This window comes from Physeter macrocephalus, chromosome 20 (assembly GCF_002837175.3).
Source record: "Physeter macrocephalus isolate SW-GA chromosome 20, ASM283717v5, whole genome shotgun sequence".
Lineage (NCBI taxonomy): Eukaryota > Metazoa > Chordata > Mammalia > Artiodactyla > Physeteridae > Physeter > Physeter macrocephalus.
The window spans coordinates 79,349,005-79,376,655 of NC_041233.1; the positions used below are offsets into that span (position 1 = coordinate 79,349,005).

Here is a 27,651-nt window from a genome sequence, read left to right on the forward strand (position 1 = left end):
CTCTCTCTTTTTTCCTTTTTTTTTTTTTTTTTTTTTTTTTTGCGGTACGCAGGCCTCTCACCGTTGTGGCCTCTCCCGCTGCGGAGCACAGGCTCCGGACGCGCAGGCCCAGTGGTCATGGCTCACGTGCCCAGCCGCTCCGCGGCACGTGGGATCTTCCCGGACCGGGGCACGAACCCGTGTCCCCCGCATCGGCAGGCGGACTCTCAACCACTGCGCCACCAGGGAAGCCCCCATTTTCTCTCTTTTTTTGTGTTATTATTGTCATGCATTTCAAGTCTACATATATTTTAAGGCATTACTATTATTATTTTGTATAGTTGATATTCATTCAGCATGTTTTATATTTATTATTGTTTTTCCATCCTTCTTTTAATTTTATGCTTCTCTATAGGATAATTTTCCTTTGGTGCAAAGAACTTCATGTAGAATTTCTTTGGGTATAAGTCTGCTGCAGGTTTTGTTTGTATGAAAATTGTTGACTTCATCTTTGTTTTTGAAGGATGTTTTCTTTTAATATAGAATTCTAGATTGGCAGTTATTTTCTTCTTCCAGTTGTTATTCTTTTCTCTTTTGATTTCCATCATTTCTGGTGAGAAGTCAGCTTTCAGACTTATTGTTACATCTTTGAAGGTAAAGGTGTCTTTAAAATTTTTTCTCTACCTATGTTTACAATTTTTCTCTTTTTCTGTGGTTATTAGAAGTTTTACTATGGATTACATAGGAATGGTTAGCCTTTTATTTATCCTACATTGGATTTTGAGAGCTTCTTGAATTTTTAAAAATTAATTAATTAATTAATTAATTATTTTTTGGCTGCTTTGGGTCTTCGCTGCTGCGCGCGGGCTTTCTCTAGTTGCAGTGAGCGGGGGCTGCTCTTCGTTGCGGTGCGCGGGCTTCTCACTGCGGTGGCTTCTCTTGTTGCGGAGCATGGGCTCTAGGTGCGCGGGCTTCAGTAATTGTGGCACGTGGGCTCAGTAGTTGTGGCTCTCGGGCTCTGGAGCGCAGGCTCAGTAGTTGTGGTGCACGGGCTTAGTTGCTCCGCGGCATGTGGGATCTTCCCAGACCAGGGACTGAACCCGTGTCCCCTGCATTGGCAGGTGGATTCTTAACCACTGAGCCACCAGGGAAGCCTGCTTCTTGAATTTTGGATTGATTCTTTATTAATTTTGGCAAATTCATGGCCATTATCTATTCTAATGTTAAATTTGTCACATTGTAGCTCTCATTTTCTTCTGTAACTTCAATTACATGTATGTTAGATCTCTTCATTGTCTCCTACATATCTCTAGCACACTTTTCTATATTTTCTGTCTCTTCTGTTTAGTTTCCTGTGATTGTCTTCCGTTTCACTGATTCTGTCTTTAACTCTGTCTAATCTCAAGTTTACCCATATAGTGAATTCTTAATTTTATTTTATCATTAAAAAAATTTTTATTTTTTGGCTGCGTTGAGTCTTCGTTGCTGTGTGCGGGCTTTTCTCTAATTGCAGCGAGTGGGAGCTACTCTTTGTTGCGGTGCGCAGGGTTCTCATTGTGGTGGCTTCTCTTGTTGCAGAGCATGGGCTCTAGGTGTGCGGGCTTTATTAGTTTTGGCACATGGGCTTAGTTGCTCTGTGGCATGTGGGATCTTCCTGGACCAGGGATCAAACTTGTGTCCCCTGTATTGGCAGGTGGGTTCTTTTTTTTTTGTTGTTTTTTTTTTTTGCGGTACGCGGGCCTCTCGCTGCTGTGGCCTCTCCCGTTGCGGAGCACAGGCTCCGGACGCACAGGCTCAGCGGCCATGGCTCATGGGCCCAGCCGCTCCGCGGCACGTGGGATCCTCCAGACCGGGGCACAAACCCGTGTCCCCTGCATCGGCAGGCGGACTCCCAACCACTGCGCCACCAGGGAAGCCCAGCAGGTGGATTCTTAACCACTGTGCCACCAGGGAAGTCCCTAAATTCTTAATTTTAGATATTATGTTTTTGTTTCAGAATTTTCATCTTTTTTTATACCTTCATTTCTCTACTAGAATTTTTTATCTTACCTTTTGTTTTCTTCATCTCTATTTTCATATTTCCAGTTTTCTATTTTTTCCATCTTTTTCTTTTTGTTTTACAATATAATACTTACTACAGGATGTAACTGCTTGCTAACTACAATATCTTGAGCACTTGTGGATCTGTTTCTGTTGTCTCTTTTTTGATTTGGCCATGTGGTCTGGTATTTTGCTGTGTTTAGTAACTTTGTTTGAATACAGGACTGTGAATATATAAAACTGTCAAAGCTCCAGATGATGTGATCTTCTTCAAGAGATGATTCATCCTTTTCTTTTCTAGGCAGAGAAAGTGAGACTGAACCTTTACACTACGGAGGCTGTATATAGCCTTTGTGAGCCTCAGTCTTCTATGGTTTTCCTCTGGTCCCCCAGGGTTTTCAACTGAGAGTCTGCTGTGTTATCTGGAGCCCCTCTCCCTGGCATTTTTCAAACTGTATTCTTTATCTCTGGAGACAGATAAACACTCCACTCTGCTTTATAGATGTTTTCATTTTGGTTTTCAGTCCCCTGAGCCATGGAGCCTTAGGAATTGGCAAATATACTGGGAGAGGGGTGGGGGGGAATGGGGGAGAATGGATGAGTGCATGCTAGAAGCCTCCCCAAGTATTTGCACCAGTCTGCCAAACCTTGCTCCTTTTCACCTGCAAGCAGAAGTTCATGACTTCATAATTGTCATTGTTTGGTACACTGTTTATACAAACCCCTATTTGAAAACCCTTTACAAAACAGATACACTAGGTTGCAATTTCCCATTTTAGACGGAATTTGTTGCTTTACAGTGGAACTCATTTAAATATAAGATTACTTCTAGGGTAATGAATTATCACTTAGTTTACAAAATTTTCCATTGTACACAAGTTTTCAGGTATGGTATACTTTTAATTAGGCAGAAAGCTAGTCTGTATTAATAAAACATCAGGGCTGCAGCATTTGAAAATGCAAACGTATTGCTTGTTAGTAACACGGCAGCTTGAAGTAACTGCTAATAAATAATTTATAGATGAAACTTATTTACAATTAGCAGCACGTATTTGCATACATGTAACCAATGTACCACTTCCTTATTATCCATTTACTGAATATGATCCACTTCTTGAATGTTTTCCTGGAACCACCAGTTCTATGATGGAAGAATTTGTATAGTATCATTACTCTGAAATCAAGTAATTTTGAGTTTATTATCATAGTGTCATTTTCAAAAGGTTCTAAGATCATGTTAAACTTAGTCAGTTGTCTTTGTGATTGTCAGTTATGTGACGTTATGGGTTTAAGAAACACTGGCAGGATATACAGTGAAGTATTAATGATGTGATCTCTGTGGGGTAGAGTTAAAGCTGGATTTCTCCATCCTTCCTTCCTCTCTCGCTTCCTTACCCTCTCCCTCCTTCCCTCCCTTTTTATACATTTCTGCGTTTTTCAGATTTGTAGAAAGTGTTATGCTACAAGCCAAAATGCAATAAACAGAATGATTAGAAGTCAGCTTCCGCAGTGTGAAGGCGTATCTCCCTAGCTGAGTGGTCCAGATTATAACCAAGTCAGCTCCCATGTTCCATGGGTATTGAGGATGTTCTCTCACAGCAACTTTAATGTCTGTAGATGCAGGAGCAGAAAGTGGTGCTGTGCCGTGTGCCAGGCCCACAGATCTGTGTGTTCCTTTGCAGGCTGTACGAAAACAAAGGAGAGGCCGATTTCGTGGAGTCCTTGGTGCAGCTGTTCCGATCCATCAGCGACATGATGAGCGGCGTGTCGGACCAGACCGTCCGGGTGAAGGTAGGTCCTCGGGGCGGCGCCGACCACGCTCAGGGCCCCGCTCTTAGATGCGGGACTCCCTGCAGGCCGAGAAAAGCAGGGTCTGCATGTCCTTCGAAGCCCGGACTTGAGCGGAAGGTTCAGGAGTGGCTTTGCTATGACCGTGATCGTGGTCCCCGTAAAGGGATTCTTTTTGCTTCCTCTGTAGCTGCTCTTAAATGCTGCCCTTTGCTTCTCTGCAAGGAGAGGTTCTCAGTTTCCTTTATGGAAGGATGGGGAAGTGGATGAGGATGATGTTTTCACGTCACTTGTCAGGGCATCTCAGTATCTGAGCAGGTGTGGGAGGCTGAGGCTGTAGGTGCCCCAGGCATCCGTCAGACCTCAGGCTGAGCTGTGCTGATAGTGATATATCTTGGTCCCTCCAGCGAGTCTGGAAGAGTGAGCGAAGGATCCAACCTTCCCGTGGTCCTGCTCTTCTCACCACCTTATTATCTGTTCTTGCCCCGTGGTCCTTTGGGAGAAAAGATGCCTGCGTCTCAGGTGGGGTCTGCCTGGTCTTCAGGGCACGCCGGCGTGGAGGTGCCGGGAGGTGGGGCGTGGGGAGGGCCCAGGGAGCAGCCCGGGACCCGCACACTCGCCAGCGTCCCTGTCTGGCAGTTTCAGTGCGGCTGACTTACTGCCGAAGAAGCCGTGCGATCTGTGGGTGCTGCCCGTGCTAATTCCTTCAAAGGACAAGACTCTTCCAAATGATTAACTTGCAGCTTTCACTCCGCTGCTCCTTGTAGCAGCCTCTATTCTTACCTTCCTCTTTGAATGTTCTTTTACTGTATCACCTCCCAGGAAACATCTTTATGGCTATTAAAAATATTGTGGGAAAGTGATTTCCCAGCTTTTAAGTCTGGGACAGAGATGGACGTGTGCTCAGATGTGTGACACGGTTGTTGTGACCGGGGGAGCAGTGTCGCTAAACACGAACAGTCACGATGGCCCTTTCATCTCGGAGGTGAAGCTGCTGTCTGGCTGAGCCGTGCCATCCTCAGTATCATTTCTCAGTCTTCATGTAGAGCTGGTGATCCGCAGAGAAAGCTATGTGGCGTGTATTTTCTTTCAAGTTTTGGCTTAATTATTTTGGCAACTTATTGCCTAAAGCTGCCTTATTGTTTTGAGGTTAAAATTAACAATGTATTTGGTACGTTTACTACGAAATCCTCTGGCATTTCTGAAAAACAGACACACGGAGTCTAAGAATAGATACAAACGACAGGAAGTTTTGAGCCCAGAAGTCCTTTTTGGTTTCTAAATATACTGTTAGATTATTAAATTTGATTGGGCTTGACTTGTGTCTGCCCACCTCCCTGGATGTCAAGGTATTTAGTAACTGCAGACTTGAGAGTCCTTCCTTCAGTGGGTGTTTTATTATGAGACATGGGTGAATTCAGTGGCGTTTGTGCATTGATGCAAACCTCACGTCTGCAAGACAGATGACTGAGTTTTCTTTGAAATGTTGCCTCCTTGCTGCTAATTTTGTATTTTGTTCTTGCACAATAGGTGCTTCCTCGACTTCTGAAATTTAAGAATTCCCATCATGGGATCCTGTTTTTGTGTTGTTTTAACTTTTTACGTTTTGCTCTGTTGAAATGGAAATACAATTGTGAGTCAGCTTACGTAGAGGAAATACGGAGAAGACTGGCGTTTCGTAGGGGTTAAACGTTGTTTCCCAAGGGTGGCCCTTGTTGGCTGTTTTGATCTTGGGGATGATCTCCTTTGTGAGTAGGGGGTCAGCACACTCCACGCCTTCTTGGTGGTGTTCAGCGTGACCCGATGGACTTGTGGGGTGGGAGTGGCCGTTCCGAGCACCCTGCCGTCACGCTTCTCAGACTCGTAAGAACCACTTACACCCACCTTGTGGATTCAGGTCAGCATTTAATGCCTCAATGAAGGGAGAGGCGAGAGGAGTTTCTGATAATAATTAACTGCAGGATAAACACGGCATCCAAGTAGAATTTTCAACAGCGCTGCCTTCCATTGGACTTGGAGTTTTTAGCAGGGTCATTTAACTTAAGCGGGAGCGTACTTGGGTACGTTTTTGTTAAATGGGAGGGGGAACCACGGTGCATATGTGGGCGATGCTCTGCCAGGTGGCCTCAGGTCTCCTCCACTTCTAGATCCTGCTCTGGGGCCGCCATGTGGTTCTAGAGACACACTCACCATTGTGCTGCTTTACGATCCCTCAGTTAATGACCCCCAACCTCAGAGCTGCTGACAAATCCTTAAAAAAATTCTTTATATGGTAAATAACATGAAAAATTACCACTTTAACCACTTTTAAGAGTATAGTTCTGTGACATGAAAGACATTCACGTGGATGTGAAACCATCACCACCATCCGTCTCCGGAGCCCTTTTCATCGCCCCAGACAGAAACTCGGTACCTGTTACACCGTAGCTCCCCCTTGCCCCCCTCCTCCCAGCCCCTGACAGCCACCGTGCTGCTGTCTGTCTCTGTGAACCTGAGTACTCCAGGTTCCTCGTATAAGTGGAATCATACCGTACGTGTCCTTTTGTGACTGGCTTCTTTTACTTAGCATGATGTCCTCACGGTTCATCCATGTTGTAGCAGGTGTCAGAATTTCCTTCCTTGCTGAGACAGAATTGTATTCCATTGCAGGTATCTAACAAATTTTGTTATTCGTGCACCTTTTGATGGACACTTGGGTTCTTTTTTTTGCGGTACGCGGGCCTCTCACCGTTGTGGTCTCTCCCGTTGTGGAGCACAGGCTCCGGACGCGCAGGCTCAGCGGCCACGGCTCACGGGCCCAGCCGCTCCGCGGCACGTGGGATCCTCCCAGACCGGGGCGCGAACCCGGTTCCCCTGCATCGGCAGGCGGACGCGCAACCACTGCGCCACCAGGGAAGCCCGACACTTGGGTTCTTTACACCTTTTGGCCTTTGTGAATGATGCTGCTGTGAAAGTAGTTGACAAGTGACTAGCTGTTCAAGCCCTGCTTTCACTTCTTTTGGGTCTGTGCCAGATGTAGAATTGCTGGGTTGTATGTGTAATTTTTTGAGGAATTACCATGTTATTTTCCACAGCACCCATACCATTTTATTTTTTATAAAAATTAAAAAAGAAAAGATTTCTTGTTCCATTTATCTTAACAGTATTTCTGGCAGCTTCTCAAGCTTGAGACTCATTACCCACCCCCCTCCACCTTTAGCAAATGATGCTGGTCTGTCTGCTGTACTGAAAAGATCCTCTAATACCTGTCCAACATCACCTTCCCTTTCTCACTTCCTTCCGAAGAAGACGAGTCCGTTCTACTACCTGAAACTAACCCTCCACCTGTGTTGAGTTCTCCCCTACCTGCCCCTTCCTTTGGGGTCCTGATGGATCCCTCACCCTTTCCTCTCAGTCTGGAATCTTCTGTCTACACATCAGATTGCCCCTTTCACGTGCCTACAGCCACCCCCAGACATTCTCAGCATTCAGCAGGTGCTTCGGGGAACCTTCTTGGCCATCACACTTCTCCGTCTCTTCCCCCCGCCATGAGCAGGTCCTTGTACCTGTGGCCAGCACCGCCTGGTCCTGTTCTCTGCTCTACCCTGTGTGGTCACCATCTGCCTCTCCCCCACGCGTGACCCAATGGCACTTCACCTGCAGCATCTCCAAGCCAGACGCGATCACCCTCTCCCATTGCCTTCTCTTCCGTTGCTCACCTTGGCCGTGCCTATCACGAGCCACTGTGTGTCCGGTGCTCAGTTAGTCTTGATGAAATTACGGCAGAACCTCTCTTTACTCGCTACACCCTCAGTGCTGTACCTGCCCTTCTTGTTCCCTGACTGTATTTCAGCATTTCCCTAAAACTCACATCTGGCAGTGGGCTTGTGTTTCTCAGGAAGCTGTGATGTTCTCCAGCTGCCTTGGAGAAACGGGTGAGATTCCAGGTTCTGCTGTTCAGAATCTTCACAGTCAATCCAGCCAGCTCTCCTAGCCTTTGATTCTTAGAGACACGAGTAGAGCGCCCCTCTGGATGCTCGGAAGCCACCCGGAGGATTAATTCCAAAGGCTGATAGAAAGGAGCGTGAGGTCCAAGGGCTGATATTCATCGATCACTTGCCGTCCTGAGTGCTTTATGTTTATCATCTTCTGTGATCCTTACAGTAATCCCGTTGCATAGGTACTATCGTTGATTTTAGGTGAAGACACCTAGAGCTGTTAATGAACCTGCCCAAGGCCATGGGACCAGGCAGAGGGATAATTTAAGCCCATGTTGCCCGGATCCAGGGCCACAGCCTTCCATTCGGTTCCCCCAGAGAGGGTCGCTGGGCACCAGCGATCCGATGGCTTGGAAACAGGGCCTAAAGTGGTTGTCCACGTAGACGGACAACAGCTCTGGATCAGATGCTTTGGGGCTGTAAAGACATCAGCTTCGTTCCCTGTGGAGCTTTTCATTGGAGTGGATATGTCCTGTGTTTTTTGGCAAAAAGCAATTAAAAAACTTTGACGCTATGCCAGCAGAAATTGGCTGTGTCTAGAGGGAGGTAAAGGCGGTTCCATGGGGCTGGTCCTGAGGCTTCTTGGAGGGTGGGTCTCGTGATGGGCCCCCTGCATTGGCCACAGAGGCTTCTGTTTCTTCACCACTCGTCGTGGATTGCAGTGCTAGATTTGGGGCACTTGGGGTTTTGCCATCAGAATTAACACAGGCATTGACATTTTCACTCTGTTCCACAAATCTTACAACTCTGTGGGATGATCCTGGAAAAGACTACCCTGTGAACTAGGCATAGCCTCCCTAGAAATTTCTAGAACTTTCTGTTGAGGGAAACATTGACCCTGATCCACAATAAAAATTGCATTGTTGGTCATGTCTCTGTGTGTGTGTGTGTGTGTGTGTGTGTGTGTGTGTGTGTGTGTGTGTGTTTGTGTGAAGCTGAAAAGTCTTTCATGAAAAAGTTCTAACCCTTTATTGCATGGGATGTACTGTGGCATTTTCTGTTCTATTCTGGTATCCTTTAATCTATTCTGAACTAATGTATTTCACTAAAAAAAAAAAATGCTTGTTGACAGGCACTAAATTTATTTCCTGAACAGCCAATGTATCTCAACCCACATTTGAAAAACACTGCTCTTTACCGTTCTTTCTGTTTCTTCCACCCTCTTGTTCGGTTTAGTATGAAATATTATTAGTGTTCTGTGTGCCTTCCATTGTAAAGACACAGGTCCCTGGCGCTCAGTGAATTCCCCTACCAGCATGTGGATTGGACTGGGGTGAAGATTAATTGAATTTGAGGCTCCTGAGCTGAGATGGGCACACAGATGCGTGAGGCTTTGCCTTCCTTCCAGGGGGCTGCCCCTTGGGTGCCAGCTTCCCTGTTGTTTGCCATTCTGACCCCTGGTGGTGCCACTTCTGTCTGGCCTTCCCCGGGAAGAAGTGTGTTGGAAATAAGCTATACGGTAATCACAGTAAATGCAGTTGTTGGGTGAGTTTTGCCCTCCAAGAAGCATGGTTTTCATTTCCTTAAACGTAAAATAGATAGCTAGTGGGAAGCTGCCGCATAGCACAGGGAGATCAGCTCGGTGGTTTGTGACCACCTAGAGGGGTGAGATAGGGAGGGTGGGAGGGAGGGAGACGCAAGAGGGAAGAGATACGGGAACATGTGTATATGTACAGCTGATTCACTTTGTTGTAAAGCAGCAACTAACACACCATTGTAAAGCAGTTATACTCCAATAAAGATGTTAAACAACAACAACAACAACAAAAAATAATACCTGGACTTGAACTATACTTACTTCTATTTTATCTAAAATTCTTCCTTATCAGAAGTTTTGGCTGCTTTTTGTCCATTTCTCAGGTAGCATCCAGGGTCCTCACTGCTTCTCACAAATTTGTAAGTTTCGAATATTTTTGTCCTCTGGAAAAACTCTCTGAATGTTTTAGGGATGATGACAAAACAAGGATCGGAAATACTATGATTTCCTTGCAGATGAGAGAATCAGGTCACACAGGTGACTGCTGACCTGCCCAGGGCCTTGGCTCTAGTGATAGCAGCTCCACTTGACCCCTTCTTCCTGGGCCCCAGTGCTCTCCACTTCATGTGCTGCGTTCAAGATTCCCATAAGGATGTGAAGTCTTATCAGCTCCCTTAAACAAGGCAGGGATTTATTGTGTCCTTGCCCTCAGTTTAAGTGTAATATGTGATCTTTTTAGAAAAGTGGAAAATGCCAAAAAGTCAATTCAGAAAAATAAGTCTCGCTTGTCATCTCACCCTCCATAAATTACAGTGTTAGTATTTTTGTCTTTATAATCGTAGGCTTTTCCTCCTTAGTCTGTGATGATGCATGAGATTATATATATGATATAGACATACAGATATTTACATATGTATGTATGTGTGTTTATATATACCTACTTATACAGCTTTCCTTTTTTCCACATACATTTCCCTACATCCTTCAGTACTCTTGAAGAACATCTTTTTTTTTTTTTTCTTCTTCTGCGATACGCGGGCCTCTCACCGCCGCGGCCTCTCCCGTTGCGGAGCACAGGCTCCGGACGCGCAGGCTCAGCGGCCACGGCTCACGGGCCCAGCCGCTCCGCGGCACGTGGGATCTTCCCGGACCGGGGCACGAACCCGCGTCCCCTGCATCGGCGGGCGGACTCTCAACAGGGAAGCCCAAGAACACCTTTTTTAAGGTTATATTACTTCATTGTTGTGTTGTAGCTTATTTAACCAGTTTTCTATGTTTGGGCACCAAGATTGTTTCTAGTTTTCCTTTCCGTAAACGGTGCTTCAAAAACCTCCCTGGCCAACCCTTTCTCTATGGCAAAGACCTGGTTCTGTCCGGTTAGCTGGGTGCATCCAGGTTTCCAAATGCTCTGAAGGTCTGTGGAAGTTGTAAGCAGAGCTATCAGGCCTTGCTCCCTGCCTGATGAATCTGTGCACCTCTCATTTGGGCTGTTGTGTTCCACGTGATGGCCTGGCCTTGGTTTTCACTGGAACCCTGGTCCTGTCTGTGATTCCACTTCATCCTATACTTTGTGGGACTGAGCGACTTGACCACAGCGTTGGACACCTAGGGAGCCGTTGGATCCTCAGAAGTCACCTGCTTACGTAACCTTGGCGTCTCTTGGTACAGGATCAGTGGGTGAATCAGGTAAGGAGACGAGAGCTCTGCCGAGTCCAGTTCCTTCAGCTCAGATGATCCTGGCCCTGAGGAAGCAGGCCAGCGAGACGTGGGCACCCTCATAGACTTGTATGTATTTTAAAGACATGGGTAGCATCAGAGCCAGGAAGGTATACTCAGAGCAAACGATAAAATATTTCCCTCACTTTTTTTTGAGGGTGGGGGCTGGTGGTTGTTGACCGTGTTGACCGATCCAGGATGCCGCAGGTGCGGGTCAGGGCTTTGCGTGCACGTCTGTCATCGTTTGTCCGAGATGGCTTGGATGGCGACTGTGCAGGTCACGTGTCCATTTGGGGGGAAGCCTTTTGGAGCCAGGGTACTCAGCAGCTGAAGGCTGGCAGCTCAGGAGAAGACAGCCACGAAGGCAACGGCCACATAGGATTGAGAATCAGCAATGGGCCAGGCCTTCTGGAGAGTTCTCCTAACAGGGAGGAGAGGGCGGTCCCAGACTCCGGGGGCCGAGGGGACCAAGCCATGCTTGGAAGTGACACCAGTCTCCTCGGACTGCTGCAACTCAGTACCACAAACATGGCAGCTTGAAACAGAAATTTCTTCCTTCTGGGTGCTTGTCTTAGTTTGGGCTGCTGTCACAGAATATTATAGACTGGGTGGCTTATAAACAACAGAAATTTATTCCTCACGTTTCTGGAGCCTGGAAGTCCGAGCTCGGGGTGCCATCAGGGCCGTGTTCTGGTGAGGGCCTTCCTCTGCGTTGCCCACAGCTGACTTCTTTCATCCTCACGTGGTGGCTAGCAGAGACACGAAGCAAGCTCTCTGTGACCCTGATAAGGGCACTAATCACATGAGGAGGGCCCTGCCCTTCTGACCTCCCCTAATCCGAGTCACCTCCCAAGATCCCGCCTCCTAATCCATCACATAGTGGGGCTGGGTTTCAGCCTATGAATTGAGGGCTCAGGGCACACACGTTCGGACATTCTGTAAGAGAACCTGCTCTGTGCCCTCCTGCCAGTGTCTGCTGGGTGCCGTGGTCCTTGGCAGCCCCGGCTTGCTGACGGGTCACGCCCATCTCTGTCTGCACCTTCACGCGGTGTTCCCCGTGTGCGTCTGTGTCTTTGTCTCTTCACATAGGGACACCAGTCACATTGACTCTCGGGCCCACTCTGCTCCAGCGTGACCTCACATGAACTCGATGGCATCTGCCAAGATCCTAGTTCTAAGTCAGGTCGCATTCACAGGTACCAGGGGTGAGGATCTGAATATATCTTTTCCTGGGATACAACTGAACCTACAGTAGAGGTCAGTGTAGAATCAACATGGATGCCAACGGCACCCCGGCCAGTGGTTGGTGAACAGCTGGAGAGGAAGCTGACCCTGGCCCAGGTTCCCGTCGCCGTCTGGATCCCAGAGGAGCTGGAGACCCGTGCTTCTCAGCCCTCCGTGTGTGCACACACATCACCTGGGGCTCTTGTGAAAAGGCAGATTCCCCCACCGGTAGTTCCGGGGGGGGGGCGGCGCCGAGGGTTTTCATTTCCAGTCATCACCCAGTGAGTGCAGCTGATGTTGGTCCCTGGCCACACTTTGAGGTGGGTGTGGTTGGGTCTCACCTGCGCAGTGAGTGTCCTGGACGCCCTGGCGGGTGGGGGGCGTGGGAGTCCAGCAGCTGCAGGTGTTCCCCCCGGGGCTGGCCTCACCTGCGCCACCAGCCCTCCGCTGCCTGATGTTCTGGACTCTTCTGATTTCACGAGTTTTCCTAATGCGTAGGTGATAAGACACTTGCAAGTGAGGTCACGACTCACATCAAAAAAGAAGCAGCAGCCAAAATAAAAAGTTGAAAACATTCTAGGTCGTTTGCCTGGTAAACCTTTGGCTCAAAGTGCTTCCAATTTGAACTCACCCAACACTGGGGCTTCCAGCTTCCCCCAGTGTATAATGTGGAGAGCACTCGCCCAGTGTGGGATTTCTGGAATCTCTCTTCTGGCCAGAGTTCCTTGCAGGGGAGTTGCACAGTCTTCTTGGCTGTAGCCCCAGGACACTTGCGATGCCACCCATGTGGGCAGACTTTGGAGCTGTCTGGATGGAGACACTTGTTTCCTGACCTCCTCCCTGCCCCCATTTGTAGCGGACAGGACCTTGCAACAGCAGCAGAAGTGCAGCCTTAGCGGAAAGCGAAATCGTTTCTGTTCTCCACTCTCCTGCAGCAAAAACCAACCGTTGGTGTTGCTTTTCTACCGAAGTTATGGTGCACGTGCGTGAGAATTCTATAGTTACAACCTAGATAAGGTTCGCTTTACTCCCTTTTTATCATTGTATCATGAGTGCCTTTCCACATTAATGAGTAGTTGTAGTTGTACCGGCTCTGTGCCAGTTCAGAGCTCGTGCCTGCGTAGATGTGCGTTCGTTGGCTTAATCGAATGACTTTTCATCGTTCATTTTTCCATCGTTGAGTACCAGGAGTTTTGCTTTTAGCATTTTAAGCCTCTGCAGTGAATGATTTCCTGGAGAAGTAGTCGGTGGCATTGATCTTTCCTTTAATTTTGTGGTGGGTTTCCTCCATGTTCTTCACCCTCACGCGCCTGCTTGTGTTGGAGGGCAAGGCTCTAATTTGGGACTGCAGGGTTCCAGGCCTTTCCTGGCCACCTTACCTGTCCTGCCCCCAGCAGTGATGCTCTCTAGTGGGAAAGCACTCCTCTCAATTCGTGGCTTCAGAGCTCGGGCACCTGGAGTGATTGCCTTCTCCTGGCCCCTGACCTTGGCCTTCAGGGGTCTCTCCCCCGGCCCCCCTCCCTTATCCAAGCCTCTGCCCACCTCTTCCACCAGGCAAGGTGCCCCCCAGCCCTTTTCTCCTTCCTCCATCACAGTCAGGATTTAGTCAGTGCTCTGTGAAACGGAGCAGGTCTCACGGATGGCTTTATGCCTAGCCCCTCATTGTTCATTTATTGGCTCATTTGTTTTAAAAATTCATTTACGAATATGTTCATTCTGTGTGCCAGGCGCTGGGCACACACCTGTAATACAGATGTGGGCTCTGTTCTCATGGTGATTACATTTAAGTCAGCGAGACAGATATCAATCAAATCACCATACCACACATATATAGTTGTACGATTTTAAGCACACCATAGACATAATCTCTAATTTTAGATTGTAAAAGGTCCTTTTGAGGAAAGTAAGGCATAGGATGACCCGGGATATCAGGGGATGGGGAAGAGTTGGGGGGTTCAAGGAAGGTTTCCAGGAGGAGTTGGGTGAAGAAAGCACGAGGTGGGGGAAGTTCCAGGTAGAGGCCAGTAGACAGGAGGGTATTTGTTGCTTTCAAGGACTGGCCATAAGATCAGTGGTTGTGACTGGACGGGGTGGGCAGTGAGCCAGCGAGGGCTGGGGGGAGAGGATGGAGAGGTGGGGGAGGCGCTTGGGGCAGAGCCCTGTGGTCCTGTTCAGGATCCGGGGCACCCCTGGAACGGGCGTGGTGAGGTCAGACTTGGCTTCTCAAAGGGTCATATCTGGCTGCTGTCTGCAGAATGGGCTGGAGCAGTTACGAGAGGACAGGGTGGGGTGAGAGGCTGTCATGAAGTCCAGGTAAGAGACCATGGGGCTGGGGCTAGAGCAGGCTTCTTTCCTTTAGCATTATTGACATTTGGGGCCCATCCTTCTTGGTTGTGGGGCTGTCTTGTGCACTACAGATGTTTAGCAGAATCCCTGGCCTCTACACGCTAGATGCATTTCCTAGCGTGACAACCGATAATGTGTCCAGATATTGCTCGATGTCTCCTGGGGTTGAGGTGGGGGCAGAATAGCCCCTGGTTGAGACATTGGGCTCCAGTATTGGTGATGAGTTTTGAGAAGGAGGAAGAGACTTGCTGGTATAATTTATGGACTGCGGTGGTGGCTCCAATGTGGGAGATGAGGAAGAGGCAGGGCGGTGTCATCACCTCCCAGATCGTTGGCTTAAGCCACTGCGCGATGGAGAGACATCTTAAGAAGCGGGTGAAGGGACTTCCCTGGTGGCGCAGTGATTAAGAATCCACCTGCCAGTGCAGAGGACGTGGGTTCAATCCCTGGTCCGGGAAGATCCCACATGCGGCAGAGCAACTAAGCCCGTGCGCCACAACTACTGAGCCTGCGCTCTAGAGCCCGCGAGCTACAACTACTGAGCCCGTGTGCCACAACTACGGAGCCTAAGAATCCGCCTGCCAAGGCAGGGGACATGGGTTCGAGCCCTGGTCCGGGAAGATCCCATATGCCGCGGAGCAACTAAGCCCGTCTGCCACAACTACGGAGCCCGTGTGCCACAACTACGGAGCCCGTGTGCCACAACTACGGAGCCCGTGTGCCACAACTACGGAGCCCGCATCCCTAGAGCCCGTGCTCGGCAATAAGAGAAGCCACCGCAATGAGAAGCCTGCGCACCGCAACAAAGAGTAGCCCCCTCTCGCCGTAACTAGAGAAAGCCCGTGCGCAGCAGCGAAGACCCAATGCAGCCAAAAATAAATACTCGCCGTAACTAGAGAAAGCCTGTGCGCAGCAGCGAAGACCCAACGCAGCCAAAAATAAATAAATAAATAAAATTATTTAAAAAAAATAAAGAAGCGGGTGAAGATTCTAGAATATTTGGACATTGAGGGTGGGCTTCTCCTGAAACCCCGCTTAAAAGTTATCTCTTTCTGAGCACTGCTGTGCTAGTAACTGCTGCACTCCATCACGGGAAACATGTTCCTGTGCAGCCGTAGTGTGCTGAAAAGGTCCTTATTTACACGCATTTTGGGTATCTACCTGACATTTCTAACTACATGACCATGGTTTAGGACTGGGCTCTCATTTTCCGGTTCCCTTTAGACAGCGTCCAGTTTCCGCTCCTTGTCTGGTGTCTACTCAGTGGTGCTGCTGGCTGGGTGGCTGGAGTTGTCTACACAGATACAGTGCTTGTTGCTATTGGATGCTTGGTTACGTTACATAATACAGTGGAGGAAAGTACCAAACCCAGAGTCCTATATGGTTTGGAGAGATCTTATCTGCTGCTTTTGTCCAGGTGGATTAGGGGGCCTGAGATAATCCTAATCCCTTCTATTTGTGCAGCTCTCTCGCTCATCAGAACCTTTCAGTGCACCTTCCTGTGATCCTCCCAGCGCTCCCATGGCACCCCGTTCAAAGTAATAATGAAAAAGCATGCAGAAGGGAGGGGCAGGAAACACGATCATGTAGAGTCGGTGAGTTTAATAGCAGAGTCATCGATCTAGACATTTAGAACCCACATCCACTGGCTCTTCTCTGCAATCTTCAAATTGCAGCTGCCCCGTGGAGCGCCTTCCAAGATTTTGTTCTAGGAAAGATGAGGGGGTTTAAAACAGAGTCTAAAGCGGGTCTGACCCATCTAAAGCAGGGTGTCCCAGGTGAGCTGAAGGCACAGGGTCTGCAAAGGTCACGTGCGCCTTGCTTGTGGAATGCTCCTTATAAGTGCATGTGCTTGTAGGTTCTTTCTGTGTTGTGAGTTTCTGTGGATTGAGGCTTCTTTTGGTTGCCAATGACGTAAACCTCAAACAAGAGCTAAATAAATGGCCAGATATTCCAGTTTATGGGTAAGAAGACTCACTATTGTTAAGATGTCAGATCTTCCCAACTTGATCTATAGGTTCAGTGCCATCCCAAGTCAAAGTCCCAGCAAGTTACTGTGTCACTATTGACAAAAGTGACATGAAGAGGGCAGAAGACCCAGAACATTCCACTCCACACTGAAGGAGAACAACATCAGAGGACTGACACTTCTTGAGTTCTGGTCTCTCTGGAAAGCTATAGTAATCTAAATGCATAAACCCAACTCACATTCACTTCAGAAAGAAGAGAAATGACTGATTGGTGTCATTGGGGAGGCCAAGGCATTAGTCATGACTGTGTCCAGGGGTTGAAAGAGCTCCTCGCTCTTGGCTCAGTACTGTCTTCTCTCTGCTCGAGGGAAGAATGGCCACCACTAGCCAGAGGCTTGTCGTTTTCTTACTGTTTGTAATCCTAGAGGACCCAGAATGACTGTCTAGCTTTTCAAGGCCAAAACCATCCACAGAAAGAGCCCTCATTAACCTTCCTCTTGTAAAGGAAGGGACCATCCCTGAAAGGAAAAGACAAGGAAGTTGAAAAGAGCAGTGGGGGCTTCCTGCTGCAGAGAGTAGAGAGAGAGGGGTAAAGGCAGCCAGTGGGGGGCTGACGTGACATTTGTGAGTGTAGCTGAAGCCAATGCAAATTAATGACCTTGTGAAATGGCTTCTGTAGCTATTTTCCGGACTGTGCTGGGCTGATGGAAAGGGTAGTTAAAGCCTTCATTTAGGCTTGGTGTTCCAGCGGGCATGCCAGGTAGCCCAAGCTGAGGCCCGAGCGGAGAATATACCCTTAAATATGCCCAGGAAGAATTTTATTGAGAAACGAGTCGGCTAGTGCTAGAGCATTAGCAAGTATGAAAAAAAAATTTCATACTTGAGCTTAAAAAATCATCAGCTCCATTATACTTATATCAAATAATTACAAAATTTCATGAAAGCTGTTTTTCAGAACTTTATGATGGAATAAATTATTTTTGTGTATGTATGGACGAAATCTTGGACTTTATGTTGAGTTTCAAAAGTGCTCACGTAGTTAACATTGGGAAACCAGGGAACTGGGGAGTGAAAAAGTCATACCTGAGTTTTTCCAGGACTTTATGAGGGGACAGAATGGTTCTGTGAGGGAGGGTCAGCCCTTGCTTTCCCCGTGATATCCCGAATCAGACATTAAGCTTATACCTTACACTGTAAACCTGAGAATCCTGTGCCAGGCAGAAGAATTTTGATGAGAATCTGAGCAGTATTATTCTCCATGAACTGTGAATGTGACACTTCTATAATTCAGGTAGAATTATTTTTCCCTTGGGAAATCCTATGCGTTCAATATTGGTACATTGAATTAGGGAAAAGGTAAAGGAAAGAAAAGGCTATAAAAGGCATATCTTGTTAAAATAAAGCAGGTTTTATTCTTGCCTGTGTAATCTTTAGATACAGTGTTTGATTCTTAGAGTTACTAATATTTTTTTTGAAATGTAAGTTGTCTTTTCTCTAGTTTAATGATTGGGGAAGAACAACAGCCCTCATTGTCTGATTAAATAAAACATAACTAAAGTGTAATTCATTTTTGAAAATGAGATTTTCATAGAAAATCTCAGGAAATACACGTTGTGACATTACACATTTTATATGGTCACCACTCAAGTACAAAGGTGATATGACTGAGAAATTAGGTGACCGCCAAGTCTGTCCTTTGTTTTTCTTTTAAACGATTCATTTTAAGATGAAAAAAAAAATACTATTCCTGCTGCCATTTGTCAGGCTGATCATCTTGTTAGTTCCTGGTAGGTCACGACTCTGCTGATGTGTTCCCATCAATGCATCCTTAAGGGGAGCAGCTTCGTGGATCCATTACCCTTGGCAAATCACCTTGCTGATTCACATGGTCTACCAGTTAGCCCCTTCTGCTTTCTCCTGCCTTATTTTTTCCGGACCTGAAGATAAACCACTGGTTCAGCAGTACGTCGGAGGGCTCCAGGTTATATGATTTATTTACTGAAATTTGCCCTTTGGGTGTGTTTCGGATGTGAGTGTCAGGCACTTACCCCTTCTAGTTTCCCAGCTTCCTACAATTTCCTCTGCAGCCAGAGCTACCCCTGGGGCAGCGGGCAGCTCTGTGTGGCAGCGAGCTCGGGTGGGAGCCGAGTGTTCTTTGTGCTTCATTATTAAAACTTTGCCTAGCGCAGAATCTTGAGCTAACAGAAGCTATAGGACTATTTTTAAATGAAAATTTCATTTTTTTATTTTGATTGCGTCTCGAAGACAGGTAACAGAAAAGAGTAAAGTACCATAAAATAACACACATATATCTACCACTGAGAGATTACTCACTGTCAGCCCTTTGGTCATGATTGTGTCTGAATTCTTTCTGTTTCTGTATGGATTATACATGTGATTTCCAATAAGCCGGTGATAAATACTTGGCCAGCGCTGTCCCCTGCTCTGTTTCCCCGCACAGCATGTATGAACTTCTTTCTACAGAATAGATACCTTCCTGTTGACACAGAGAGACTTGCTGCTTGGACCAAATCAGGATCCAATGAAATGCTGATAAATTCAGAACTACTTGACAGTACATGACACAAAAAAGCTCAGTCAAAATGATCAGCAGTCGGGCTTCCCTGGTGGCGCAGTGGTTGAGAGTCCGCCTGCCGATGCAGGAGACGCGGGTTCGTGCCCCAGTCCGGGAAGATCCCACATGCCGCGGAGCGGCTGGGCCCGTGAGCCGCGGCCGCTGGGCCTGCGCGTCCGGAGCCTGTGCTCCGCAACGGGAGAGGCCACAACAGGGAGAGGCCTGCATGCTGCAAAAAAAAAAAAAAAAAAGATCAGCAGTCATAATTAAGGAAAAGCAAAGAACCAGAAAGCAGGGGTCTCCGTGTAAACCTCAGTGGGAACCTTGGAGTTCAAGGCCTAAGGCAGCGTCAGTGCTGATGGCCTGGGGAGGGTCTGCAGGTGTGCTTCTGTGGCTCTGGGGCGGCCCTGGTTCTCCGTAATGCACCTGAGGCCTCTGACGTCCTTTCCGTTCCTCCTGGTTCTCTTCTTGCTGCGAGGGATGGGCCTGCCTCTTCGGCCTGCTCCACCTGCGCTGGCCTGGCCAGGTGGGCCTCAGCCCCGCCCACAGCCACTCAGCGCCACCCACTGCCTCCCTGAGCAGGCTTCCTCCTCTTCCTCCAGGGCCCCCCCTTCCTTCGTTCTTCCCGGGGGGGCCATGTCCACGTTGGGATTGTGCCTGCTTGTTTCTCTTTGGGCACAGGACTTCTTCAGTGACTCCGACATCTTCCTGCCCGCCTTCTTGCCTGGAGTTTCGCCGCGTTTTGCAGGCTTCCACGGATGGAGGAGGGTAGGTGCCAGTAGCCTGCGTGTCCACAGTGAGGAGGGACCTGGTGCCTCTGTGGGAGTGGCCAGGTGGATTATTCTTGGGGGAAAAGATGTTGTGGTAACTTAAACATCTGTGTGGTGTTTGCCTGATGTTTATTAAATTCTTACCGAGGAAACAACCTTAAGCGCGTCTCCACTTCTGCTTTAGGTGTTGCGGTCTTCGTGATGTTACTGTCAGATTTAGTAGTTTAATATATATGCACTTTTAACACGTATGCAGAGGTGGTGTGGGTTGGATTACTTGGCTTTATAGCTTGTTAAATGCTCCTTTGGTGCCAGCTGTGGACTCATCCTGGCCCAAGGACGTGAGGAATCCACAGAGGAAGGTGTAGCCTTCTGTCTGCAGGAGAGGAAAGCAGGTATTTGGTCCACAGAATAGGTAACAGATGAGGTGGTGCATTGTTGCACCACTGGTCATCCAGATGGGAGACTGCAGGCCAGACAAGGACCCAGAGAAGGTGGAGGTGGCCTGAGATCACCAGATCAGGCGTGGTAGGAGCAGGTAGGGCTGGCTCTGAACTTGAAGGGTTGGTGGTAGTAGAGATAAGCAAACATCCCAGGGAGGGGGCAGAAGGTTGGGGATGGGAGGGAGAAGGAAAAGAAGGAGAGAGTGGAGATGGCAGGAATGGGTTGGTTTTGTGAGAAGGCTGCGTCCCAGGGGCTGGAGTGGCCAGATGCATCTGGAGCAGGGGGGCGGGCAGCCTTGGTCCGACCGACCCCAGGGCCTCGGAGCTGAGAAGAGGAATGCAGTCCTGTTCTGTTAATCAGGTAGTAGGAATCTCTGAGATTCTGAACTGAGCCCCTGAAAACGGGCATATAGGTTTGGTTTTTGATCTAAAATGAACATTTTTAGAAAAGGACAGGCTCTCCCAAGGAAGTAAAAAATGGACTTTCCGCCCCAGGGGTCTCTCAGTATGAAAATTACATGAGTTCCTAGAAATTTTGTCTTAGAGAATTCTATGTTAGTTCTTTTATTTGTGTCACGGGATACCTTTTTTCATTTGTATTTTTAAGTAAAACATGTTTTTAGGGGAAAAAAAGTTTTCCTGGACTCTTGCAAGTCCCCTCTCAGAGTTTTGTGGCTGTCATTGGGAACTCTCCCAGGGATGGGGACCTTCCATCCAGGGAAGCCGCTGGGCGTATGGGGCAGCGGCCCCTGTCCCTCCCTCCTCGAGCTTCGCTCAGCTGGAGAGGTGATGTCTCGCGTATGTGGAATATATTTGTAGAAAATCGTGACCATTTTCCAAGTGTGTCAGTCATATTTGCTAGAGGATGTGACGTGTCCTGAGTCGTCATCTGACGTGAAGGTGCTTCATGGCTCTGCTTCACGTCTGGGACCCTTGCAGCTTTTCAGGCTGCCCTGTGGGCTTTTCGGTCACCTAGTCTGCCAGCAACTTCTACGCCAGCAAGCCTTTTCCTCTGTGGGGCTGAAAGAACACACCCAGAAAACGGGCAGAAGCTGTGTTATTGGGGCAGGAAGATTTAGGTTATTTCTCACGTATTACAACTCCATCCACTTGCTGTGTGTGAGCGTTTACATAAAATAGCTCCTTTACCCTTTTATTTTCAACCTTTCTTTGTTCTTATATTTAAGGGCAGCTACTGGTATTGTTTTTCCTCAGTCTGAAACCTTTGTCTTTTATTTGGAGTATTTAATCTACTGATTTTTTTTTTTTTTTGGTTTTGTTTACAATACCTATATCAAAAAATTGAATTTTCAATTGAGGTATAATTCATCTACATTGAAATGCACAAATGTGATGTGTCCAGCTTACTCTGTTTTGAGAAATGATTGCATCATGTAACACACCTCCATCAAAATAAAGAACATTCCCATCACCAATTCTGTGCATTGGGTGTATTGACCGGTGGTATTGGGTGCATTTCTTGTATATTCCTCTCTGGAATCTGAGCCTCTCAATCCCAGTTGCCTCAGCAGCTCTGGTTCCTTCAAAATGAAACTTTGTACTCCGCTGAGTTTTCTTGTTCCCATCAGTAAAATAAAGGAAATGATTTAGACTGTGTTCTGAGGTTGCCCTGCATTTACACACTGTGATCTTCTCTCTAGAAACGGTCACCGCTTTAAAATAAACAGTGAACGTCAAAGAAGACTTTGCACAGGCTGAAAAGGTCAAAATGCCATCATTGGCTTGCCTCGGGAAATAATTTCTTTTAAGTGTGTACAGAGATGGAATGTTTAAAAGAAGCCGGTTGAGTGTGTAATGCAGTAGTCAGTCCTTTAGAAGTGCTTCATCTTTATATTTTAAACAAATCGTAGCTCCCCAAATTAGTATGCCGGTTGTGTGATATTTAAAATCTTTTGCCAACTCATTTTTTTTTTTTTTGACCCTGTGTTAAATTCAGTGGAGCACAGTCTCATTCACACCCCACTTCTGCATAATTTGGGATAATTAATGTAGTGGCTGGGCTGCCATTCACGTCTTCCAGCTAGGAAAATGAAGCTTTGCCAGATGAATCCATACCGTGAACAGGATTAAGTCATTGATGGCGTGCTTATCCCTCCTCAGAGAGTAGAATCTTTTTAGGTGCCGCATTATGCATCAGTCCTCCTCAGCCCTTCTTTCCGCCAGATTTCTACCAAGGAGCTTAGAAGTGATGAATTCCAGGTTCCCCTCCAACTCTGAAATTCTGAGTTCTTGCCAATATCATGCTTACCTGGGTTATTAATTTCCTTTGAAAACTTGAAAGTAATAATAGCATTTCGTTTTTCGAAAAGTTACCCTTCTTACCTCAGACTTTTTACGGAGAGGCCTGCATGCTGCAAAAAAAAAAAAAAAAAAAGATCAGCAGTCATAATTAAGGAAAAGCAAAGAACCAGAAAGCAGGGGTCTCCGTGTAAACCTCAGTGGGAACCTTGGAGTTCAAGGCCTAAGGCAGCGTCAGTGCTGATGGCCTGGGGAGGGTCTGCAGGTGTGCTTCTGTGGCTCTGGGGCGGCCCTGGTTCTCCGTAATGCACCTGAGGCCTCTGACGTCCTTTCCGTTCCTCCTGGTTCTCTTCTTGCTGCGAGGGATGGGCCTGCCTCTTCGGCCTGCTCCACCTGCGCTGGCCTGGCCAGGTGGGCCTCAGCCCCGCCCACAGCCACTCAGCGCCACCCACTGCCTCCCTGAGCAGGCTTCCTCCTCTTCCTCCAGGGCCCCCCCTTCCTTCGTTCTTCCCGGGGGGGCCATGTCCACGTTGGGATTGTGCCTGCTTGTTTCTCTTTGGGCACAGGACTTCTTCAGTGACTCCGACATCTTCCTGCCCGCCTTCTTGCCTGGAGTTTCGCCGCGTTTTGCAGGCTTCCACGGATGGAGGAGGGTAGGTGCCAGTAGCCTGCGTGTCCACAGTGAGGAGGGACCTGGTGCCTCTGTGGGAGTGGCCAGGTGGATTATTCTTGGGGGAAAAGATGTTGTGGTAACTTAAACATCTGTGTGGTGTTTGCCTGATGTTTATTAAATTCTTACCGAGGAAACAACCTTAAGCGCGTCTCCAGTTCTGCTTTAGGTGTTGCGGTCTTCGTGATGTTACTGTCAGATTTAGTAGTTTAATATATATGCACTTTTAACACGTATGCAGAGGTGGTGTGGGTTGGATTACTTGGCTTTATAGCTTGTTAAATGCTCCTTTGGTGCCAGCTGTGGACTCATCCTGGCCCAAGGACGTGAGGAATCCACAGAGGAAGGTGTAGCCTTCTGTCTGCAGGAGAGGAAAGCAGGTATTTGGTCCACAGAATAGGTAACAGATGAGGTGGTGCATTGTTGCACCACTGGTCATCCAGATGGGAGACTGCAGGCCAGACAAGGACCCAGAGAAGGTGGAGGTGGCCTGAGATCACCAGATCAGGCGTGGTAGGAGCAGGTAGGGCTGGCTCTGAACTTGAAGGGTTGGTGGTAGTAGAGATAAGCAAACATCCCAGGGAGGGGGCAGAAGGTTGGGGATGGGAGGGAGAAGGAAAAGAAGGAGAGAGTGGAGATGGCAGGAATGGGTTGGTTTTGTGAGAAGGCTGCGTCCCAGGGGCTGGAGTGGCCAGATGCATCTGGAGCAGGGGGGCGGGCAGCCTTGGTCCGACCGACCCCAGGGCCTCGGAGCTGAGAAGAGGCAGTCCTGTTCTGTTAATCAGGTAGTAGGAATCTCTGAGATTCTGAACTGAGCCCCTGAAAACGGGCATATAGGTTTGGTTTTTGATCTAAAATGAACATTTTTAGAAAAGGACAGGCTCTCCCAAGGAAGTAAAAAATGGACTTTCCGCCCCAGGGGTCTCTCAGTATGAAAATTACATGAGTTCCTAGAAATTTTGTCTTAGAGAATTCTATGTTAGTTCTTTTATTTGTGTCACGGGATACCTTTTTTCATTTGTATTTTTAAGTAAAACATGTTTTTAGGGGAAAAAAAGTTTTCCTGGACTCTTGCAAGTCCCCTCTCAGAGTTTTGTGGCTGTCATTGGGAACTCTCCCAGGGATGGGGACCTTCCATCCAGGGAAGCCGCTGGGCGTATGGGGCAGCGGCCCCTGTCCCTCCCTCCTCGAGCTTCGCTCAGCTGGAGAGGTGATGTCTCGCGTATGTGGAATATATTTGTAGAAAATCGTGACCATTTTCCAAGTGTGTCAGTCATATTTGCTAGAGGATGTGACGTGTCCTGAGTCGTCATCTGACGTGAAGGTGCTTCATGGCTCTGCTTCACGTCTGGGACCCTTGCAGCTTTTCAGGCTGCCCTGTGGGCTTTTCGGTCACCTAGTCTGCCAGCAACTTCTACGCCAGCAAGCCTTTTCCTCTGTGGGGCTGAAAGAACACACCCAGAAAACGGGCAGAAGCTGTGTTATTGGGGCAGGAAGATTTAGGTTATTTCTCACGTATTACAACTCCATCCACTTGCTGTGTGTGAGCGTTTACATAAAATAGCTCCTTTACCCTTTTATTTTCAACCTTTCTTTGTTCTTATATTTAAGGGCAGCTACTGGTATTGTTTTTCCTCAGTCTGAAACCTTTGTCTTTTATTTGGAGTATTTAATCTACTGATTTTTTTTTTTTTGGTTTTGTTTACAATACCTATATCAAAAAATTGAATTTTCAATTGAGGTATAATTCATCTACATTGAAATGCACAAATGTGATGTGTCCAGCTTACTCTGTTTTGAGAAATGATTGCATCATGTAACACACCTCCATCAAAATAAAGAACATTCCCATCACCAATTCTGTGCATTGGGTGTATTGACCGGTGGTATTGGGTGCATTTCTTGTATATTCCTCTCTGGAATCTGAGCCTCTCAATCCCAGTTGCCTCAGCAGCTCTGGTTCCTTCAAAATGAAACTTTGTACTCCGCTGAATTTTCTTGTTCCCATCAGTAAAATAAAGGAAATGGTTTAGACTGTGTTCTGAGGTTGCCCTGCATTTACACACTGTGATCTTCTCTCTAGAAACGGTCACCGCTTTAAAATAAACAGTGAACGTCAAAGAAGACTTTGCACAGGCTGAAAATGTCCAAATGCCATCATTGGCTTGCCTCGGGAAATAATTTCTTTTAAGCGTGTACAGAGATGGAATGTTTAAAAGAAGCCGGTTGAGTGTGTAATGCAGTAGTCAGTCCTTTAGAAGTGCTTCATCTTTATATTTTAAACAAATCGTAGCTCCCCAAATTAGTATGCCGGTTGTGTGATATTTAAAATCTTTTGCCAACTCATTTTTTTTTTTTTTGACCCTGTGTTAAATTCAGTGGAGCACAGTCTCATTCACACCCCACTTCTGCATAATTTGGGATAATTAACGTAGTGGCTGGGCTGCCATTCACGTCTTCCAGCTAGGAAAATGAAGCTTTGCCAGATGAATCCATACCGTGAACAGGATTAAGTCATTGATGGCGTGCTTATCCCTCCTCAGAGAGTAGAATCTTTTTAGGTGCCGCATTATGCATCAGTCCTCCTCAGCCCTTCTTTCCGCCAGATTTCTACCAAGGAGCTTAGAAGTGATGAATTCCAGGTTCCCCTCCAACTCTGAAATTCTGAGTTCTTGCCAATATCATGCTGACCTGGGTTATTAATTTCCTTTGAAAACTTGAAAGTCATAATAGCATTTCGTTTTTCGAAAAGTTACCCTTCTTACCTCAGACTTTTTACGAATCTCTGTGCCCCCTGCTTCCCACCCTTACCCCACTGCCCTCCAGTCCAGGGTTTGATTGATATTTGCTTTTGTATTATAAGTGCTAGTTAATGTCTAGCCATCCTGAGGTTTTCTTCTCTGCAGTTCCATTCCACTGGATGTGGAGAATCGCATCATCTGGCGTGCTGGGGGTTGGGTGACCACTGTCCCCCGGGTTTTCTAGGCCCGCTGGCTCATGCCTCTCACAGAGTTGAGCGTGCATATCCTTGCTGGAAGGAGCCCTGAGTAGATTCTGTATCACAGTTCACACTGAGTCTGTGTCTACCAACCTGTCCTCAATGCTAGGCTATTACAGATTGGTTTTATTTATTCTGTGTTTGAATTTGGACTTTCCTACCCAATAATTTAATATTTTAAAAATGACATCTTTGGTCTCTTATTTGTCATGAGTGAGGATAGAGTTAGCCAGCCTGCAATTTGCCGCTCTCCTCTCTCACCCTCCCAGAGTCTACTCATTAGCTCGTAATTGTTTTCATAACCTTCTCGGAGTCTGGTGTGATCTCACTCTCAACCCTTTGTGACCCGCCCCCGCCAAGGTACTTAAGTGGGATTTTCCTCTCTCTATGAATTATACATGTCATCTCTATTTGAAATGTTCCTGAACCCATGATGCTACATTTTGGCAAAATAAATCCTACTTGCAGAGAATTTAAAACCCATCCATTTCTATTTCCGTTTATTAGGAGAGATAATGACCTTATGAAGCAGGTAACTATCAACTGGTGTTCACCTTCTTGGGAGAAGTGGCTGCTGGCATTTCTGCAGTCTGTATATGTGACAGTTCCTGCTCCCTGATTTGCACTTGTGCAGACCCTAAGCGTGGGCATTGTTGTTCATTTGAGACTTCCTGCCTTGATTGGCAGTGAATGACCTTTCACACTGCTTCTGTGGCCCCAGGTCTGAGAAAGGATGTGTCCCCTGGACGCTCTCCCTACAACAGACCAAACCCAAGGGTCAGCATGGCTCTTGTCTTTCCTGTCTTCACTCTTCTCTCGTCTGCTTCTGTCTCTTTTCCGGAGCTCTCTGTGCTGTTCCATGGTTGCTGCCTCTCCAGGGAGAGCAACTCCAATAGCCATGTGGCCTGAGTCTAAGGCTGGAAGGAGATCCCTGTGTCCTGGCTCAGAATTTCAGGCCATCCCTGCGGTTCTCCTGCCCTGCCCTGGACAAGCAGAATCGTGGCCCCTTGCGAGTTCTTTTTATTTTATTTAAAATTTTTAAAATAAGTTTATTTATTTATTTATGGCTGCCCTGGGTCTTCGTTGCTGTGCACGGGCTTCCTCTAGTTGCAACGACTGGGAGCTACTCTTCGGTGCGGTGTGCGGGCTTCTCATTGCGGTGTCTTCTCTTTGTTGCGGGACACAGGCTCTAGGTGCAAGGGCTTCAGTAGTTGTGGCACGCGGGCTCTAGAGCGCAGGCTTAGAAGTTGTGGCGCATGGACTTTGTTGCTCCGTGGCATGTGGGATCTTGCTGGACCGGGGATCAAACGCGTGTCCCCCTGCATTGGCAGGCGGCTTCTTAACCACTGCACCACCAGGGAAGTCCTGAGAGTTCTTTTTAAAATCACTTTTATTGAGGTATAATTTACGTCTTACAAA

At 47.4% G+C, this 27,651-nt stretch overlaps 1 protein-coding gene across 1 annotated transcript in view; it reads left to right on the plus strand.

Moving 5' to 3' along the window:
* The window catches only part of DOCK1 (dedicator of cytokinesis 1), a 495,771-nt gene that overhangs the window by 135,246 nt on the left and 332,874 nt on the right, over positions 1–27,651 (plus strand). The window contains exon 23 of the mRNA XM_055081438.1: positions 3,702–3,810. Within this exon, the coding sequence (XP_054937413.1) occupies positions 3,702–3,810 (109 nt within the window). The remainder of the gene's footprint in view (positions 1–3,701; positions 3,811–27,651) is intronic.